This window comes from Oratosquilla oratoria, chromosome 20, assembly GCF_046742065.1.
Source record: "Oratosquilla oratoria isolate Oo_2021 chromosome 20, ASM4674206v1, whole genome shotgun sequence".
In the NCBI taxonomy this organism is placed as follows: Eukaryota; Metazoa; Arthropoda; class Malacostraca; order Stomatopoda; family Squillidae; genus Oratosquilla; species Oratosquilla oratoria.
In genome coordinates, this window is record NC_134796.1 from 45093243 (window position 1) to 45115959 (window position 22717).

General features: G+C 40.4%; 2 protein-coding genes across 5 annotated transcripts in view; one reads left to right on the top strand and one right to left on the bottom strand.

The window, feature by feature from the left end:
• LOC143036290 (uncharacterized) overlaps window positions 1-3454 on the top strand; it is a 33918-nt gene extending 30464 nt beyond the window's left edge. The window contains exon 2 of the mRNA XM_076203538.1: window positions 1774-3454. Within this exon, the coding sequence (XP_076059653.1) occupies window positions 1774-2643 (870 nt within the window). The 3' untranslated portion in view covers window positions 2644-3454. The remainder of the gene's footprint in view (window positions 1-1773) is intronic.
• Window positions 3455-13712: 10258 nt separating this feature from the next.
• Lis-1 (LisH and WD40 domain-containing Lis-1) overlaps window positions 13713-22717 on the bottom strand; it is a 28733-nt gene continuing 19728 nt past the window's right edge. For all 4 annotated transcript variants that reach the window (XM_076203992.1, XM_076203994.1, XM_076203996.1 and 1 more), the window contains 4 exons: window positions 20625-20760; window positions 20205-20363; window positions 16906-17101; window positions 13713-16190 (listed from right to left, as the gene is read on the bottom strand). In XM_076203992.1, coding sequence (XP_076060107.1) covers window positions 16117-16190; window positions 16906-17101; window positions 20205-20363; window positions 20625-20760 — 565 coding nt within the window. In that variant the 3' untranslated portion in view covers window positions 13713-16116. The remainder of the gene's footprint in view (window positions 16191-16905; window positions 17102-20204; window positions 20364-20624; window positions 20761-22717) is intronic.

Below are 22717 nucleotides of genomic sequence, written 5' to 3' on the forward strand. Positions count from 1 at the left end.
TTTGTTTATATGGTAATTTCTGTAGTCACCTTTAACTGTCCCCTCTTGACATTTAGAAATCGTCTCTAGTTTCTTGTAATCAAAGAAGTCAGACAGAATGACATTTCAGATTCTGTGGCTTGCGTTCAGCTGTTCCATCATGATAATGGAGAGAGCTGAGAAAGAAAAGGAAGCTAATTTGAATCACGGAAAAGTCGACATTATTAATATCTAAAATTAGGAAATTCTAGATACAAGAAACACTTTCTAATATTCTAATAATTAGAAAAAATATATATTTCTTCTTTCGAATACTAGTGATTTCCCTTTTCTGATTTTTTTGTATATTTATAAGCATTACGAAAATTAATTTTATATTTTTTCTCAAAAGAGAGTAGATTTCATCACAACACTCTCTTTGCCTCACTCTCAACTATTCTTTCGGATGGTGGTAATGACCTCCCACTTCCTCTTAAAACCTACGACTTTCGCTCCCCCCCCCCACAACACCCACTTCCACTTGTTTCTTCCACCCTGCCAGTCACTCCCTTGCCACTCCCGGCCTACACCTCCCCTCTGTGGCCTCAGGGTCCCAGCAGACGCGTGACCTCTGTGGGCGAGCTGGAGCACTGCTTCTGTCGCAAGCATTTGAGTCATATTGTTGAGACAATTCTTACCCGAGTTGTTTCCACGCAATTACTCCATGATTCTCCATAAAATCATTGTCTATATATTTTTTGTAAGTTGCGTGTGGAATACAATGCAAATGATGCCTAAGACAGTATATATTTCGACATTGCACGAGCAGTCTGCTTTGTTGATGTCGCTTCCGTTTGACATACGCAATAATCTTTTAACGGCTTTTGAATTACCCTATCAGTGAAGAAAATTTTGACTCCTTATAATTAATCGACGTGATTACAAAATGGCAGAGAAGAGAGGATACCTTCAAATAGGTAGCAAGAAACTAGTCATAAATTTAGGAGGCAATCTTAAATAGAGACATCTATGATTCTGTCATTGACGCTTATGTAGGTTAAGCACATCTGCATTCAAACATGATCCAAGCCTATGAAGATTCAATTTCACTAAGATCTATGTAATTTTGGGCGTATTCTACATATTTCTTATTAATGTATTACACTGGCGGATCTAGGATTCTAAATTTGGGGGTCTATCTTGATTTTTGTAAATGTAGATGACGCTTTGGTGGCCTAACTTGAATTTTGAAAACATAGATGATGCTTTTAAAGAGATGTACTCGATAGCACGAATACTATTACTCTGAATATAAATTGAAATATACATTCTCACTTTAGTTTCTTTCAGAATATTGGGCAAAAGTAATACTTGATCTTACATTCTAAAGATTTACCCTCAATGATGTGTTGAATATACTTCTGGCACTGTAACAATGCTTTTTTATTATTACTATTATTATTATTATTATTTGATATTCAATTATTTTGTCTCGTTTCATTCATCTGCGATTTTTTTATTGTGTCATTTTCTTTATTTACTTATTTATTTATTAATTTATTTATTCATTCATTTATTTATTTTTGTATTCGATTTTATTATAGACCATACCGTCGGCATGTTTTTTGTTTTGATTATTACCGATTGCAATCCAGTTGAATTAGAACCCCAACACAAGATAATATTCCCATAATTAACTTTTTTATTCTAAAACCCAACGTTCCTATTTACCCACGGTTACATATTATCATGTTAACAATTATTAAATAAGGGAAAAATCGACATTAACTTCTATGTTCCCGCTTTCTCTCATAGGCCATCGTTTTCTTCGTGGGGCTCTTGTCAGCCACCCGTACCCACGCCGACGCCGATGCCGATGCCGACGCTGACGCTGCCCTTGTATCCCACCACGGGACGCCTTACACCCCACAATCCCACCGACCCACGACTCCTTACCCCGCCCACAGGAGCTACACGCCCGCCCCGCCCACCTACCACCCCCGCCCTGTCCATCGCACCCCGACCTACGCCCCTCATCCAGCTCCCGTCCATCCAACCCCGACATACGCTCCCCGTCACGCCCCCGTCCATCGCCCCCCGACCTACGCCCAGAGGCACCCGAGCCCCAGTCCTTACCACGCAGCACCGGCCCCTGCGAGTTACAAGGCGTGCCCTGACGAGAAGCCGAGGTGCTCCTACAACACGACTCGTCCTTGGTGCCTCTACGACCCCGAGTACCCCGAGTATGAGGTGTCCGCAGCCGCCAAGTACCACAAGGACAAGCTCCTAAGCCTGTACGCCGACGTGGCCGATCTGGACACTTCGAACTCGGTCAACCGACCCGACACGATCTACGAAGAGACCTACCTGTGCCCCTCGGAGACCTCGTACTCGAAGCTCCTTCGCGCCGTCAACACGGACGGCCGCTGGAGGGTGATCGTCAACAACATCAAGGTGGACTACGAGCTCCTGACGCAGACGACCCGCCTGGAGGAGTGCACGGACGCTGGGCGACCCTGCCCACTCGTACCACACTGCCACGAGTCAAAGTGTCTCCAGAAGTCGGCTTATCACAGGTTCCTCGTCTACGACCCCTGTGACGAATACTTCCCTTTCGCCATCGAGAGCTTCCGACTTCCAGCCACCTGCGCCTGCTTCCTGGGGACTTCCTACATCGATCACTAAGAGATGACGTCACCCTTCTCTCGAGGTACTCAATCACCGTATCAGATATCTACCAGAAGAAGTCGATAACGGCAGTACAGAAATCAACATAGTGACAACGTAAAACTGACAACAGCTATTCCCCGTGTGAGAATGACAACACTCACGGTAAATGTTCTTTATTTTATTCTGGCTGTCGCCAGGCGATTTTATTCAGCTCATAGAGGCCCATCTCTCAACCATCAGACAGATCCCCGACTGAGGAGGGAGCGGGTGAGGGTGAGGAGGTGGACGAGATTCGAAAACTCAAAAAACTTGTCCTCCAGTGTTCTTAAATAGTTTAAAATAACCATACCATCAATAACGTGATTGATAACTACTGTTACATAACTGCCGTCAATAACAACCACACACGGTCATCAAAAGTGCTGGAATATTGCAAAATTTTCGTCATTATTTCGGGACCTCTTCAATCCATACAACTTGTGAATTCCTCTTAGATGACGATAACATTAACCCTCAAAAAAAAAAAAAAAAAAAAAAAAAAAAAAATCGGTAGGGAAAGGGGTAGCCTTACTCTCTTTCTCTCAACATCTTCAGCACCATATGGCACCTTTCCCCTTCTGCCTTTGCTGTCGCCAGGTGATTTTATTCGTCTTGACATCTTATCCCAAGGCAGACCTCTGGTCAGCGTCCCAGGTTAACAACGTTACAAAGCAATAACGTTAATAACATCATTAATAACATCATTAATAACACCAACGTTAATAGCAATAACGTTACAGAGCAATAACATCGAAATGAGTGGTACAAAATACAAGAAGAAAGCAGTTCTCCAGGCCTCGAATATATATATATATACACACACCTATTTAAATCGAAATATGTATATATATATATACAGTCCAAGTAATAGCAGCTCTCGCACCAAATGTCTTTCATTATTTATAGCAATTAGTGACAATAAATTAAGGATCAAATGTCTGTGTAATGGTTTTCTTTCGCTCCTTTTGTGGGGAATTAGTTTAATTCTTGCCGAGCTTATTCTCATTTCCCCGGGTATTGACGACTTCAAACGTCATATGGACAAAAACAAAGTGATTAAATGAATAAATGAATAAATAAAACAAATAGATAAATAAATAAATAAAACAGATAAAGGAATAAATAAAAGAAAATGATAAGCAAATAACCAAAATACCAGAAAAACGTAAACCAATGAACAGATAAATAAATGAATAAATAAATAAATAGTTACAAAATTTGCTTTATTATACGTTTAAAAGCTCTATCTGTGTGTGTATTTACCTAATTGTAGTATAAAGTAAAAGTAGCAATAATCGTTGGGTATTTATCCTACCTACCTATCCTCAAATTCATGTTCGGTTCCAACTTAATCTACAGTATATCCTTGATTTTCAGTTATATTTAGATTTGAACTCGTGTATTGCTCGAGTTTGGGCCATACCACTTCCTAAGCTATTCCAAGAATTTATGCATCTATATGGAAAACTGTATTTCTTCACACATTATCAACATGTGATCTTTCTTAACTCCCTTCCATGATCTCTTAAAGCCCTTCCATCTTTAATCAGATCACTTCTATCAATGCAATCTATCCCCTTTAGTAACCTGAACACTGTAATCATGTCGCCTCTTTCTCTTCGATGTTTCAAAGTTGGTAGACCCAGTACATTTAGTCTCTCCTCATATGGTTTATCTGCTAGGCTGGGAACCAGTTTCGTTGCTGTCCCCTTTGCATTCTCTCGATCTTGCTTACAGCCCTCATTCCATGTGGGGACCATACCACTGACGAATATTCCAGTCTTGGATATATCAGGGCTTCTATGATTTTCTTTTTTCAGAGCTGGGCGCGTTCCGTTTTAGTTTGGCCGCGGTTAACGCTCTCAAACTATTAAAGCAATATAGGTGCCGGTATAGTATGTGGCCTATGAAATTTTTCTTTGGTATAGTACAGTATGTGCCCTACCGGACTTTAATTTCGCTATGAACCTCCTGCCTCTTAGGATTTCAAAGTTTGGGAGCGCATATAGGAACACAACGAGGAACGCGCCCACAATCCGCAATCCTGCTGATATTTCTGCCAGGTGACAGATTGTCTTTTACCAACACTCCCAAGTCTTCCTCCTCTCTTGCTTTCGTAATGCGTTCGCTTCCCGAGGAATAGTTTGAGGATGGCCTTTTGCCACTATGGCCCAATTCCAGTGCTTTGCATTTTTTTTTTTTCTTTTTTTTTTGTATCAAACGTGATCTCCCATTCTTGGCTCCATGCAAAAATAACATCTAAATATTTTTGCAGTAGTCTACACTCCTCGTTTTTCACACTTTTCATGATTTTTGCATCATCTGCAAACACCTTGGCATAGCTTGTTGATCCTTCCATCACGTCATCGACATAGACAAGAAACATTATAATTTTTATTTATTTATTTTTTAATCTATTCATCATTATATACTTTTTCGCATCCGACCTAGTTATGGCCCAAAAGGTCTCCTGTCGGCATGCTCCGCCTTTGTAATCTTTGCAAACACTGATCCTTGTGGTACTCTGCTCGTCACTGCTCTCCCTCTTTACATCTTTATTACTGTCCTCTTTTTTCCCCCTTTTAAAATGTCTTTAATCCATTCTAATAGTTTGCCTCTCAATCCTCCAACATGCTCCAATTTCCACACAAGTCGACTGTGAGGCACTTTATCAAATGCCTTCTCTGGGTCCAGGTACATGCAGTCCACCCAACCCTATTTCTCTCGCATTGCATCAATCAGTCTCGAGCAAAAGCTTAAGAGATTCGACAAACGCGACCTTCAAGATCTAAAGACAAACTGACTGTCTGTCACAATGTTCATCTTTTCAAGATATTTGGTCCATAGATCTTTCACAATCCTTTCACATAATTTCACTACTGTGCTGGTCAGTATTTACCTAGTTGTGTTTTTAAGGGAAGGGGAGCTATGCTCGTGGTGTCCCGTCACCATATCTCGTTTTATCCAGACTTTTTAAATTCGGGTATCGTTTTTGCACACACCACATTCTCATCTAACCTGTTCCAAACGTTCATCATCCTGTGGGGAAAACTGTTCTTTTTCAGGTCTCTTTTATAATTGTCTTTCTTGAATTTTTTTCCATGTCCTCTTGTATCTCTACTATCCCATTTTATTAGATCCTCTCGTGTGTGTGTGTGTGTGTGTGTGTGTGTGTGTGTGTGTGTGTGTGTGTGTGTGTGTGTGTGTGTGTGTGTGTGTGTGTGTGTGTGTGTGTGTGTGTGTGTGTGTGTGTGTGTGTGTGTTTGCGTGTGTGCCATGCCTGAACTTTTTTTCCGCTTAAATATTCCTATCATTACATTCCACGACATAAATAGTTGCACTTCTCTAACATAACAATTACGTAGTAGACGATCCTCACCAGTTTTGCCTAAATCTCCTTGTGCCTACAAAAACACTGGACATTTATGTAAAACTTGAATTTCTATCTAAAAAAAAAAAACTTGTATAAAAAGATTACACTTACCAAACCAAGCTTAGTGTCATTTTGACTACAGGTCTTGACAACACACAATGACGTTTATCATATTGCCAACACATTTTTAGCACACATAGTATACCCTTTGTCAGGCATCTCAGTAAATAATCTATTATTGGTCTATAATTACAGAAAACACAACACAGCCTTCAAATCACACACACCTTCCATATTTGTAAACATAAACATCAGGCCAATACACCAGTTCTAAATAATAACAAGTTTATTTGGCAATAAATCAAATACACGAAATACAGATAATTAAAAAGATAGTTCGAAATTACAATTACAGAGGATAAAAAAAAATTACTTCCATTGTGGTCCCAGTGAAATAAGCTTACATGCTTTTTTCGTGTGTTGTAATTGTAATTTCGAAGTACGTGTTTTTTTCATTATCTGTATTTCATGTATTTGATTTATTGCCAAATACTTATAATTATTATTTAGATTTGGTGTAGTGGCCTAATGTTTATGTTTACAAGTACGCAATAATTGATGGTTACCATTGTCTTTTTATTATTAAAATTTCATAAATTTAACAAGAATCACCAGCATATATCACCTTGTATAATTGTTTGAACAGTGCAAATTTACATATATCAATGAATGAAAAGATAAGTTTTCTTCAATACATTTAATATAATAATTTTCTTTCATTACAAAGGACTAACTACATAATTTGACACCAACTTGAATATTCAAATGAAGGAATGTAATATCTTAAACAATTATTTTAGCTCGGTATTCATAAACGAAACACCTCAATTTGGAAGTAGGTAGAAACAATTTTGCCAACCGTGTAGTGAATGAATGGAATAAACTTCCTGCACAGGTAGTGCAATGTAGTTCAGTTCGAAGCTTTAAGAATAATTTAGACAAATACCTAAGATGCTGTAATGGTTATAATTTGTTATATTATTTGTTTTTGTTTTGTTATCATTTGTCTGTCTGATTTTCATTTATTATTAGTTATATGTCAATTTATAATCATTTACTATTTACCTTTGTTTGTTATTCAACTATACCTATATTCATTTATGTATTTTATTTGTTATTTTTACATTATTATAGTTTTAATTTATTATTAATATAATATTAATTATTATTATAAATTTTTTTTTTTTTTTTTTTGCATCCGATCTTGATATGGATCAAAAGGTCTCCTGTCGGCATGCTCCGCCTTTGTAATCCTTTGTAATAAGGGGAAAAAGCTGTTGGTACATGTATTATTACCTCAAAAAGCCCATGACACAGCCTGGAAACTGTAGACCCGAATCTTAGGTTTCTGGGTAGCTTTCCCCATCTGCATACTCCAATTCCCATCCTACTGAACCATTCGAGTATGCACAAGAATATATCCTCTTTACGTATCTAACAAGGAAGCATCTTCAGCATCCTCCTCTTTACCATAGCAATGGACATTACCAGACCTCTAAGAAATTACTGCAAATTTGTGCATCAACGACGTAGCCCTATTCTGCGTCAGAACCCATCCTGCTCGCCTTCTCCACGGTAAGGTGAGGAGCACAAGACGGGAGTTGGGAAGCTTGTCTGTGATGTTGCAACCTACTCAGAAGTTGGAATGGAACAATTTTCCTCAAGCTTGACAAATGCAACTGATTTTTTTTTTTTTTTTAGAAGTTTGGTCTTTCATTGGTTTGGGAGAATGGAGTATGCTTATCTTCAGGTGGACAGAAACAACTTTTTCCTATACTTGGCTTTGAAGTTGTTGGGATAGATGCGAGACTGAGGAAAGTTGAGAAGAATGGGAAGTGGATACTGTGGTGTAGTTCTGGTATAACAAACCATCTCAAGTCAAGGAGGTTGAGGGTTCATGTTTGAAGATGAAAGATTATATGTTGTTTGGTGTAAAGAATAGATAAGGAACAAATTGTTGGTAGTAAACTTATTCATCTTGTGTGGTTGTGGAGGGGAGTGGAGTATGTTAGGGATGGAATGGGTGGGAGTGGTTTTTAGGCCATCTCCCTTATAAGGGGGGAAAAAGCCTTTGGTACATGTATGTATGGTTGTGTATGTCTCCCCACAACAGATGTTTAGGTGCTCAAGACTCCTAATAGTACAAGTGTTGTTGGTACAAGGTTTAGGAAGGGACGGGTATGTTTGATGAATGTGGGTGTGCAGGTATTTTCAAAGTGGTTAGAGGATGAAGGCGGGGTGTGGGGTGGGGGAGGGGGGCAGTGGGTTATTGCAAGGGTCATAAAAAGATGTCATCATCTAGTGGCATTATCACCCCTTTATGGTCTGGTAAACACTACCAGAAACCAAATATGGATTTCTCACTTGCCTTTGCTGGTGTTGTGTGCTTATATATTTAGACTAGGTATCCTACATATAAGCAAGTGGGTTGATGGGACAAGTTAAAATTCAGTATATGTAGGTTGAGATCGTCAGTTTGTTTTCATTGCTAAGTATACTATTATTCCTTTTGCTCAGAGAATCTATAAAAAAAGTTTCTGTAATCCCAGTTATCGGATGCTGTCTACTCATGTGTTCTTGTTGAATACTGTGTGTGGTTTTGTTAGGACAAGAGCATCAGCGAGTGTGTTAAGGAGGATAGAACTCTTCTTATATTGGGCTTTTGATCACAGCTTTATTAGGTATCCATGTCCTTTGGGCTAAATTTAATGACATTTTCTCTGTAGTGATAAAGTTCCTGGGGCACTTTGCTGCAAGATATGGTCCACTGGTGCTATCTGGGACCTAGAATCTTACGGAGTCTAATCAGAGTCCATTTGGTCTCAATATGGGGGAGGATGGTAGCTCGTAGGTTGGAATAAGATAGGAACAAGATTTCAGGTATTGGGATTGTAATTAGTCAACAGCTAGTTCTAAGGATATGGGCAAGATCTGTTTTACCATCAAAATACGGTAGGACTTGTAGTAATGGGTTTAAATTAGACAAACTTAAGTTTAAGAAGGAAATCAGCAAGAACTGGTTTACCAAGAGTGGTTAACAAATGGAATAAACTTAGTAACCATTTAGTGAGCACAAATGATTGTTTTACAAGAATATTGGACAACTTTATGGATAGGGATGACATGTTGAAATGGACATGGAATTGCCTTGTGCAGGCATTCATCATTATTCACACGTTCTAGTTTCGTTAGAGGTGGTGGTTAATTTCCTTTGAGATTGTAATGCCGCGTCCACACGGTCGAGCTGTGCCTGGCAGACTTTGCCTGCGGGAGTGTCCACACAGCTGACAATGGTGGTTGGAGGTTAGTTGGCTGCAAGCAGAGGTTGGGAGTGTGTGGTTCAGTGCGGTACGATAACCATGGTTCCCGCCATATTTGGAAAGAAGGTAGCACTTACAGCATTATAATTGCTGCCTGCATTAAAAAGAAAAACAAGAAATCACGGAGACATGTCTGGTGCCGGGAGTGGTTACAAAGATGTGATTTAATGGGAAGCTCACAGACAATCCTACGTGAATTGCAGGATGAAAATGAACAATTGTTTTGCAATTACATGAGAATGAACATAAACAGCTTTTCTGTTCTCCTTTCGAAAGCAGAGGCACATATACCTTTGGGATGTGGCCTTTAACCTCATTTCTCTCTGATGTATACGGTGTCTTGTCGAGACCAGTATACACTAGTACTAGGTGCGGACATGGTGGTAAGGTAACTTCGGTCTGTACTGAGCAGGTTTGCTAACTTTGCTCGCATCTCACCTTGTGCGTTTCTCAGCGATATCAGCCCTCCATCCACTGCCCACAAATGGCACCGGGAATGGACAGTTTGATGGTTCGCCCGCTGAAATTGCCCATTGTCGAGCAAAGCCCTCGTGCCCGGCGGACAGTGCATAACCGTGTGGACGTGGCATAACAGATAATTGTCACTGTATTGTCAGTTAATTATTCCTGGGTTTGAGGGAGCTGTTTTCAGTTTTTTGGTGACCCCTCCACCTTTCTCCATCCCCTCAAGAGAAGAAGACGGAGAAATCCCTTTGGGCTGTGTCAAAATATCATTGACACAGAACCACTCTACTCCCCACCTTCCCTCCCTTGCATAACAGTATCATCTATACACAGCCATTCTCGCTCAAAACCCCTTTCATCTCAACCTTAGTCATCCCATAAAGTTCACTACTTCCACACCTTTTCCTAATCTTTCTTCACTCATTCTTTGTGCCCAAACCATTCCATTACTATTTCATCAACCTCATTTTCCACCCCCACTCCTCATTTCTTACTCTATCCAACTTTGTAAACACTACCATACTTATCAAACACATTTAAACTTTTCCTCTTTGCCTCTCTCAAATTCCAAATCTCTGCCCCATACAGCGTCCCCAGCACAATCACCGTTTTGGTCATCTTTTATGACTCCAGTGAGAACACTCAGTATTTCTTCTCCTCTACCACAAGGTTCAGTAAAAACTGAAATGAATATTCAGAAAAGTGGTACAGGACAGTATTAAAAGTGGGTGGTCAGCATAACGGAGGAAGTCGCATCATTTCTCCATGATTAGAGATTTCCTCTATCACAAAATGATTTGTGGCTCTAATTTGTGCCCCATATAAACCCTGAAGTATCAGCTGCATACTACTGAGTAGATTTTAACCTCATAATAACATACAGCCAATACCCCAGACAAGTACAGTACTACCTCTCATTAACATACTAAAAGCAGGGGGTAACGGTGTCCATTGATGTGAATAATCTGTTGATTTGGAGTGGTTTTTGGGTGGCATAGAGATTACACAGCACCAAAAACACAGCTAATTAACATCCGTTAATGAGAGGTAGTACTGTATTAGTTGGAGAAATTACGACTTGATATACTGTCAGGCTCAGTTACCTCACACTTCAACAAATTTCATATGTGAAGTTCTCAGGGAGTAGAACTTGGTGGTAAACAAGCAGTTGCTCCTCCTTCATAAGGCCTGGAGAAAATCCAACCCCCATAAGGAGATTGTTAACCTCCTCCCATGGAGGTAAACAAATCCACTGGGAGTTCTAATAATTATAATAACCAAGGCCACTCAAACTTTCAACTTCTCTATGCTCATTATCTATAGGTCATAACCATACTCACCATTCCCTGAATATTTAACACCAGTGCACTGCTGTATTATCACACAATCATCTTTATTCCTCATTAACTATATTCCAGATCATTTAACATTTGCATTTTGTATTTTTTTTTTTCAATAAATTTTTTTCAAGGCAATAGGGATGGTAACACCTTACTTCTTGGTTCATAATAATGGTCTAACGTTTACTGGGTACTCATTTCTAAAACATATAATTAATAAATAATTCTGTTTAACATTATAAACTCCTTACAAGATTAAAATTCATAAGCAAGCTGTAAAAGCCACACACACAATCCTCTCTTTTCAACTCAATTTGGCGATTTGTTGGCACCTGAAAAGCATAACTCCTGCACATCAGTAATCGTATGATAATTATGGGAGCAACCATTATCCGCGACTTACCTCCCCACATCTTTCTTCACCGACTTCACCCCACGGACAAAGCAAGTACTTCCAAATCCCATGTCGCTGACTATCCAAAGTTAAAGTTGACAGATGTGCAGGGGTTATACAACAAAGCATTAGCAGTCCGCTTCTTTCCTTGCACACTCTGGGTTCAAGCCATCACGAGACAGTTCCTAATCAAGATGGACATGAAGAACCACAAATAAGCAGTAGAGGCATTCTTGTACATAAAACTTTTAAAGAAACCAAGCGCTGCAGGTCACTTTTCAGCGACTTGGTAGCTACTACTGCGTGATGTATGAAAAAAAAAAAAAGGATCATCCTACACATTTACCAATCATATCCAAATGGACAACATAGGATATCAAAACATTAGTCACTTTTTCATCTTATTTTTCTAAACTACAACCCATATCAGGCTTCCAATACATTTCCACATCACTTATGGTCAAAATCTGAATATCAAATGACTGAATTTACTGGCCCAAAGGGAACAGTTGGCTGTAAAGTGGTATCCCTTTTAAGAATTCCTATAAAATCTTAAAAGTATGTTGTGCACTCTATAACCTACATCTTGTGAATGAATGAGCTACAAATAATAAAAAGAAAATGTATTCCCTCCCCTTCCCACCTGGTGTGCTTTGAGGCCTGTGAGTGAATTAAGCACGTGGAGCACAAGACTGGCATCCTCGCATCTACAACATCATAGTGCAAATTGTGTGAACAGCAAAAAATAAAAATGAAAATCAAAATGAATATTTTTGTGTACATAGAAAGTTTTATTCTTTTATCACTTTCATGTTTACAGATAAATGTACAGAGAGGGAAAATTAGAATCTATTTACAGAAACACCAATAGCATTAACATCACCATACACAAACTGAGACAACTAATATGATATTCACTTGATTGAAATGTATTTGAACTTGACAACCACATAAAGCAAACTATGAATATCTATATTGATGGTGATAATCAATTATTTAAGAGTTCAACGAAACATGAATAGTGGAAGTTGCCACTTACTAATTGCTGGTAAGAATCTTTTATTTTTCTATAGACCCCAATATCAAATTGTTTTAGTAGCTTCCTGGCTACAGTGCATTTATTTCTAAAGTATCGGTATTTGCTATATCTTTGTCACACAACTCAAAAAAAAAGGTATAACCAGGCATTATAAATAATATCAACAATAAAGACAAATTAGGCAGCATGCAGTGGGAAATAAGAAAATATTGTCTCATGCTTGGACAAATCAACTCGTTCATGCAACTTTCTTCTTGATAAATAAAATGCAACACATCAAACTCTTGTTGAATTCCTACACATTTCAGTACTAAATGTCAAGCAGAGCAACAAGATGATATGCATCCAAAAGATGAAAAATAACAAGCCTAGGCCACAGTACAAGTACCAAGTTCCAAAGTATTGAACTTTCCTGGCAAATTTGGTTTATTTTCGGTCTTTGACAAAGGAGGGAAACAGCTAAAACATATTTACAGAATACTAGTACTCCTGCCTGCTTGCATTTCTTCTGCCCAGCAAATAAACAATCAGCCCAAGCCTTGGTCAGTGTGCACTCATAGAAAACTTAAGGATTACAAGTGCAGTGGCATCTCCAACACAGCCAGAGCATCTGCCCTGAATGGCGAGCAAAAACGACCCAAGAGTATCGTTATTCAACCATCTGACTCAAAAGCACTCGGAGGATAAGCTGTTACAGTCCTCTTATACACCTTACAAGTGTTTCGAGCTATATTTGGCCTTGGGATCTCTATAGTTGCAGCAGTATTCATGAGTGTTCCTTCAAACACGCTGAGGATTTTTTAGCACGTGGAACCAAGCATTGAATAAAATTGTTAAGAAATACAAAATACCGACTAAAACAGTCCAAGGGTTAAGCAACGCCGAATTGCCACAAGTCAGTCAATGCCCGCAGCTTGGAATGGCGACACGGGGCCTCCACCCAAGATAAAAATGACAAGACTCGACTCTTACATTCTACATAGGTTTGATCAATTTAGCAAAGTCTAACAGCTGTTAGTAAAGGCAGTTAGGTTCAGATAATAATAAACTAGCATCAAGATCTAACTTTGCTCTATATTTATGCATCAAAAGTACTCTTGTACTAGATGTTAGGATTACTGAAGAACAATAAATAGTGTTACACTGACTTGTTACTTCTGCAGTATTATAATAACAGTAGGTTACCTGGTACATAGTATTTGCAGTGGAGAAGTACATTTTGGTGACACCTGTCAAGGTACTCAGTGGTTTAGTACACAACAGCGACATGTGCACACATTACCTTTCAGGAACAAACTTGGTCAGTCAAAAGAAATTACTTGAAATAATCTATATGGGCTAAAATAGCACATGCACAGCGCAACAGACTGATATTATCTATGGAATGTGGTGGACTAACAGTCTCACTTAGGGAAATAATGTCAGGGGCAAAAGAAATGATATGAGAATAGAATGCATTTGTGTGCACGAATATTGTTCATGAAAGACAATGTTGCAACTGAGGCAACAACATGCCCAGCCCAGTGCTTGGCAAAACTCGGGTGATGGATCCTTCCTCCTCCTGGAGTCGGTGTTGGCTGTCTCGAGTGGCTACAACACCACAGTACGGACACTTGCCTTGGCTCAATTCATTCAGTACAAAAGCAAATCTACCTTGTAGTTCACACATCAAATTTTAACAAACACCATCTTCATAACCTTCATATTAGTTCACTGCTTATAAAGATCTTGTGGTTCTATATTAGTTTGAATAAAATATCTTGATGGTATAATTTTCAATAGCAGCATTATCAAATAAATAACATTGCTATATATATATATATTTATATATATGTATATAAAAAGGAAAAAGGAAAATAATAATAATAATAATTAAGTTAAGGAAAATTGACTAAGGAAAGCTAAAATCCACTGTATATGCACCAGACTGCACTTATATCTATTTGGCTATGAGCTAGTGATAGGAGCACAGTCCACGGTGACTCCACTAGAGCGTCAAACACTATACTGGGACCATCACAACTCACTGCGCTCCCTTGCAGCCCGTCCACCTGAGTGGAATCTGACTCGCACACACACACTCGTGTATTGTGATGGTCCGCAGGGGTCATGGAATAAATATTGTCTGACCACACTCTACAAGGTGACTGACTACATTACGGTAATACTCGTAGCTGGCTGGCTGTGGCGGCACTTGGACATGCCGGGCCAAAGGTAAGGGGCTGAGGTGCTGATGTTCTGGGATCCACTGATTGGCACTCCTAAACATTCAGTGCCCGGCACAAAACCCTTGACTGACACTCAGAAGGGGGAGGGGGCGTAAAAGGTACTCTCGCATGAAAACCTTCAATATTCTGGATGGACCATACAAAAATACAAAAAATATACTAAAGCTTTTAAACCACTCTCACGACTATAAAAATAATCACAGAAAGTTAGTGGGATGAGGCACGTGTTGCGCCAAAAGTGAAGTAACGCATGACAAAGTAAAAGTTTGCTTCCGGTTTGACGGCAGCGTTGCACAGTGAGGCCCCAGAACCACGGCCTGCCCTGTGGCCTGCACACAGCAGGCCACAGGACTCTGGATGGCCAAGACCCTTCAGGGAAGGGAAGGACACAACCTTTGAATGTGAGAAGTAGTAGCAGTAGTAGCAGCACCATAAAGCCCCAACCCTGACACCAGCAAGCCACGTGATCCACTCCCTGCCCCTCCTCACCAGCCTACAAGCTCCTCTCGACACAATGCGGTTGCGGGTAGTTGTACGGATGGCGCTGGATGGGGCAGAGAACTCAAGCACTACAAATAAACTGATGAAGGCCCCCATATGACAGGACTGCTTCCCACTACATCATCAAGACCCGCCAGACCTCGGGAATGGCTCTCGGCACTTTGAACTCAACCGTATGATGGGCTTAGGAATGCGCATCATGACTACAACTCCACTATTTGATTTCATGATCATCAAACCTAAAAGTCACTTGTTTTGCAGTAAGAATCAATTCCCTATCTTTGGTGATGTGGCACTTTAGCCTTGACACACTACTCCCCTCATGTTCTTTCCGCTTTACCTTCCTGCAGCAGTCCCGGGTAAGTGACGCAGGCAATAGAAAAGCGTTTATACATGAAGCACTACGGGCCACCCACCACACACCGAGACAATGCCAACCCACAGCAAGCAAGCGCTCCTTCAACCTCATCAAACCACAGAAACAAAAGCACTGAGTGCAATAAATATTAATAAATTATATCTATAATTTCATTCTTTAAGGGCTTCACCAAACAGAGAACCATTTTGTAAGGTGCCTCAACATAGGAAGACCCCACAAACAATCTGGCCAATACCCTGAGGGCTTCTACCATAGGGTGAAGGGCGTGGGTGGTGGAGGGTGCTGACCAGGGGAGGGGGTGGGGGGCAGCAGCGGTGTGTTGCAGGGGAGCCGTATGAAGACGTCGCATTCTAGCGACACTCCCACACCTTGATGGTCTGGTCAACGCTGCCCGATACCACATACGGGGCATTTCGGTGCATATCTGGAACACAACCACCAATGATGTACAACACATAAAATTTCACCTTTAATTAATTCATTTTCTATACCAAATAGATGAACTGTCGTATTCTTATGCAGTATCACTGGTTATAAAACTGAAAGTCAAATCATGTAAATTCAAGTTCTCTGAATCGTACAGTTGTTGGCACAGCGTTCTCTTTGTATTTATCTCTAGACATTTATTTCCTTCCCTTGCTCTATAACTTACCTCCACCCCCATTCCATTACATTTTAAGTGCAATTATGATGACAATTTCCTTTAATGTCACAAAATTTCCCCCACCAGTAGTCTAGGATGGTGCCCCTTACAAAGGACTTTTGAAATGTGAAATTTAATGAACCATGCCCTTGGTCCAACTCACTCATGGCAGAGAAACCTCTGCCACATCAAGCCCACGCAGCCAGTGAGCACCAATCCTAAATAATTAAAACTATCCAGTTTCTCCACTCTCTTTCCTTTCCAAACAACAAATTCTCCCAAGTAGTTTAACCAGTGGCCATGCCAATTACCTAAGGTCTGCAAGTCTCTTATAAGAGACCTAAAAACAACAAATTGACTTATCTTTCTGCTGTTCATATCCTAAACCTGTGACTGCTTGAGTATGCTTGTTTTATTTATTTACCTTCACTGTAAAGTGTTTACAACAAAATCTTAGATGACTAAGTCTCACGAATAAAGTCGATCGATTACTTACCTAAGGAAGTGCAAAAGTGAGTATGAGCATCAATGGTCTTTTGGCATCTCTTGTTCTTGATGTCCCACACACGAATAGTCTTGTCATCAGATGCTGATAAGATGAACTTCCCCCCTGGGTGGACTACTAGGCCACGAACCCAGTTGTCGTGACCCACCAGTGTAAACAAACACAATCCAACACTCACATCCCAGACCTGCAGAAGTGAGTGGTAAACAACATAACAGAAAATATATAAATGGTATTTACATGCACCTCCTGGTGCTAAGATGAGAGGGAGGGTGGAGGGGTGTGGAGTGTATTCAGGGATGGAATGGGTGGAAATGATTTTATGCCTTTTCCTTTTTGGCTACCTCCCTTGTAAGGGGGGAAAAGCCTTGGTATATGTATTTACATGCACTTGGTTGTTTTTCTCTCATCTTTAACCCCTTCCATACGGTGCCGCACACGTAGGCGTCATGGGGAGCGAGTGTATTCGCGAGGCTGCCATATCGGCGTCTTGATTATATTTATTGTAGTCGCCCCTCCATAATGACATTCTTTCTAATTCTTTTGTAATCGCATTTTCTATGGTTATCAAAATTCACGGGTGAAGAGAGAACGATCGATATAAGCGGTGACTATATTTTATGATGCGAGTATTATTACGACACGTCGTACGGCTGGCATTGGCTGCTGCCACTGAGATCTAAGTCCATGACGCCTACGTGTGCGGCACCGTATGGAAGGGGTTAACATGCATGAAGTGGGTGTGTACTGTCCTGGTCACCACTCTTACAAGGGGGAATGGGTCTTAATACAGCGAGTCCTCCTTATACGGTAATTCTTTATCCGGTAAATTCACGGTTATGGTATTTGGTAATTACTACCCTTGATTCTATTTACGGTAAGAAAAATTCAAAGATATGGCATCCGCTCGTGTTTTGAAGAGGAAAGAGCAGGGAGAGGGTATGTCTGCCATATCCAATTACATGTTATAATGGGTTCAGTATACAGTGATTTAAATTTGCGGTAAGGTTTTCAGGAATGCATATGTACCATATAACGAGGACTTACTGTATACCCACATGCGAGTTTTTACATATATTCATTTCCCTTAATGTTCTTTCTATCTTCCAAAGGAAAGGGGGACCCATCCTTCACAGTTCTTAATGTATGAAACTAAAATCTTAATAAAATTGTCAACTTATAAGATGAAGACAAAGAAAAAAAAAAAAAAAGAAATTCTATCCACATAAAAATATGAACTGTATAAAATTACAACATTTATTACTTCAATACCTCTATATCAGTGGTTCCAAAACCTTTCCAGGCCGGCCCCATTTGGATTCTAGGCATATTCTAGTGCCCACCTCCCCCCTACCCTCTCATACACACGTGAACACACACCTGTTATTTTTTACTCAAGACTTTGTACTATGTAACAAAGCCATGTATTCGTTTATAATGCTTATGTCCGTTTCATCCTCTATAAACTGCATATGTATTCCTGTATCTTAATGTCTATAACATTTTGTCATTCATACATACATATACCCAGGTCCTTTTCCTCCTTACAAGGGAGGTAGCCAAAGTCAAAGGCATAAATCCACTCACACCCACTCCATCCCCACATACTCCAGTCCCATCCGCCACTTCTCCCCTCTCACCCCAGCCCAGAAGCAATGCAGCAAGACACAGCACATCCACAACAGGGCTGCTTCATCCAATTGGTGACACCCCTAACCATCCCCCCTACACAAAAAGAGAGATGGGGGAGAAATCCTTACGGTCTGTGTCAAAATATCATTCATGCATATTCCCTAACCCCCCCAATCCCCCACCCACTCCCTTCCATACATCACGGAACCATCCATACACATTCTCCACTCACCCCCATCTTCTGTCTTCTCCTTTCCTTCCTCAACAGACATTCCCCATCTTTCCCAATGCCCCTTTTACCCCACCCATCCATCTCATCCTTTGTTATCCCCTAATGTTTACTTCCTCCACATCTGCCTTCCACACCTTTTACTAATCTTTCCTCACAGACTCCCTTTATGGATCCAAATCACCCCAATACTCATTCATCCACCCTATCTCCCACCTCCCTTTCCACCCATGCCCTCCTCCTCATTTCTCATTCTATCCATCCTAGTAACCCCTACAAGACTTCTAAGACATTTCACCTCAAACACATTTTAACTCTCTCATGTTCCATGTTTCTGCTCCCACACAGTGCTGTCATCACAATCATCCCTGTATACAATCTCCTCTTAGCATCCATTCCCACATGTTTATATATTTTCATTACACTCTTTAATCTCCCAAGGCATTTCTGGTTTCTCTCAACCTACATTCTACCTCCACCCCCTTTCCTCCCTTTCCCACATTCACATCCATGTATCGAAAAATATATCTTCCTTTTACCCACATTTATCTTCAACTTCCTTCTTTCGCACACCCTCCCAAACTCCATCAATAACCTCCTTAATCCCTTCTGACCTTGCTACAAGCACAGTGTCGTCAGCAAACTGTCTATCCATTTTTCTCTAACCATTTCCAATCCCTGGCCCATCCTCCCCACATTTACCTCACACCACCCCATCCATGTATAAACTGAACAGCTAAGGCAACATGACACATCCCTGGTGAAGTCCCACCAGACTACTCCCACAAAACTCCCAACTGCCCTCCTCCCATCCCACACATCTGTAACACCTCCCACAGTGCCCATCCACCCCGTCACAAGCCCCTTCCAAATCCATAAATGACGACCACCCCCCTCCCAAAAGCCCCCTCACACATCTGCCCCACCACAAAGATCTGATCCATGCAACCTATAGATTTCCCAACCCCACACTGTCCCCTCGGTTTCTCCCCCAATCCTCTCAATCAAAGCCCCCCCCATAAGCCTTCCCAACTACTCAACAAACTGATCCCTCTAAAACTACTACATTCACATTTGTTCCCCTTTTCCTTTGCCACTCACATTTTGTATATATGTGTATGTGTATATATATATATATTATATATACATACATACATACACACACACAATGTATATAAAATATATAAATAAACTACAAAATATATATTATATACAATTATTAACTACTAATGCCAGAAACGCAGAAAGAAAGAAGGAAAGTTACGATGAAAGAAGGATAGAAGGGATAAAAGAGGGAAATGAAGAAAGGGTAGGAAGGATGGAAGGAAGAATGGAAAAGAAAAATAAATAAATAAATAGTGAAGAATGAAGAAAAAGAAATCTCTGGGGGTATTCCCCCATCATGAAGCAAATCTAACCACTGACAAACCTTAATAGTTTTGTCTCTAGAACCAGAGATGAGGAAGGGCCCCTGGTAGTTGCCCTTTCGATTGTTATCAGTTGCCACAGCTTCATTGATGTTGTTATGTGAATTTGAGTCACACCAGGCAATGCATTCTACTACATGGTCGTGTTCCCGCAGCTCCGCCTGGAGACAGAAATACAAAATGTAAATTTTTTTTTCTCGTGTACATAGGAGATTCAATTCGGCCACTTCCTCTTACGTGTGAGTGAGGGCCTTTGATATGTCAACATTCCATGTAAAATCTAAATTATTTATGATAAATTCACAAGGTAAAACTTTTACTATTTTAGTTCAAGATATATTTCTAGAGTACATATTGCTTGAGGAACAATATCAATCAATATAAACTAAAACCTTTCAACAACAATAAAGTGAATACTTTACCTTGCATTCCTTGGTCGCTGTGAGCCAAACACGTACTGTCTGATCATTTGAGCAGGAAGCAATAAGTGATCCATCACTATTAACTCTCACCATCCTCACCCATTCCCTGTGTCCCGTAAAGGTCTTTACACAGTACCTGAGGAACCAAATCAACAATGGTTAGTTCAAAGAACCTAAACACTCAATTTTTTTTCTGAAAATGCAGAAGTTAAACACAAATCAGCAATATGGTTTCAATAAATATCCAAAGACAGGTATACCACTTTGACACACACATGCACGCACATACACACACTCCTAAAGGCCCCATACAATGTAGGGGTGTGGTCTACCCAAGACATGCATCCACCTGTCTTGGTTAATCAAATTTTGGTTACATGGGATCTGTGAATCTTCTATAAGAAACTTGGGGCAATGGGCCGAGTGACTATGATTGGTCATTCTAACAATTAATCAACATTATCTGAACAACCAAGATACAGGCACAAACTTATCCAATTTCCAAAAAAAATGTCACAGTAACTCGAGAAAGACATATGAGAAGTAGGTGGCAAAAAGTAAGAAGCTCTCTAGTCCTTCATGGAATTAGATACTGACCCAAGGCAGTGGACAAGGTGCAGGGATGACCTGTCATCCAGGAGGTGCTAAGATAAGAGGGGGTGGAGGGTGGAGTATTTAGGGATGGAATGGGTGAGAATGGTTTTATGCCTTTTTCTTTTTGGCTACCTCCATTGCAAAGGGGAAGGAGCCTTGGTATATGTATGTATTGTCTTAACACATTCGTAAAAATTCAACAAGAACCCACTGCGTTGGATAAGAAGAAATGAAATAGATGATATCCAAATATTTCGATCATGGATTGTGATCATCGGTGTGTAGAGATGGTAAATAACAAGGATGTTAGAGAGGCATATTGATGTGTACTGCCTATGTATAGAGTAAGAAAGAATCAGTTATAAGCAATTTTAAGTTTTTACATGAATAGTAGAGCATAGGCAAGGGTCAGGAATAGGGAGACTGAACAGTTTGAAGTGGTGGCAGTATTTTTCTCCCCTAACACAGGGTTCTGGATGTTTGCTGGCCAAGTGGTTTAGGGTGTCGTTACTTGTAACGGAGGTCGAGATGATGATTCGAACCTTGCTAGGGGCAAGTTGAACCAAGGGCATGGTTCACTAAATTCCACACTACAAAGTCCTCTGTGAGGGGCACTGTCCTAGCCTTCCGATAGGGGGGAGTTTGTGACAAAACCACATCATATCACCACAGGGTTCAGCAAAAAAGGAATCACATATTCAGAGAAGTAACACAGGACAGTATTAAGAATGGGGACAGCATAACAGAGGGCAGTCACAGTATAATAAACTAGCTTTGGCTATCTGGCCCTGCTGTGGCAGCGCTACGTCTCACTGCGTTGCCTTTGACTTAAGCAATGTGGCAGGGATGATCCTTCGTCCATGAATGCTCCTTTCAAAAGGGGTAAAGACCATTTCTCTTCCATCTGCTCCCTTTCTTCAGTCCTCTTGACCTCTTCACACTTTCATATTCCTTCCAAAACATCTGTTTATTCCAACCACAATTCTCGAACACCTATCCTACCTTGCATATACTCTTCTCTTGGGCTCCATCTTACATTTCACATTCTGCCTCTTTATTCTATACAGCTTAACCCCTTCCATACGGTGCCGCACACGTAGGCGTCATGGGGAGCGAGTGTATTCGCGAGGCTGCCATATCGGCGTCTTGATTATATTTATTGTAGTCGCCCCTCCATAATGACATTCTTTCTAATTCTTTTGTAATCGCATTTTCTATGGTTATCAAAATTCACGGGTGAAGAGAGAACGATCGATATAAGCGGTGACTATATTTTATGATGCGAGTATTATTACGACACGTCGTACGGCTGGCATTGGCTGCTGCCACCGAGATCTAAGTCCATGACGCCTACGTGTGCGGCACCGTATGGAAGGGGTTACAATCTTCCTTCATTCCTCTCATGCACGACTTTTTCTCCATCACTACTCCACTAGCCTCATCTTTCCACCATTCACATTCCTTTCGTTCCCAAACAGGACTTCTGCACCAATACCTCA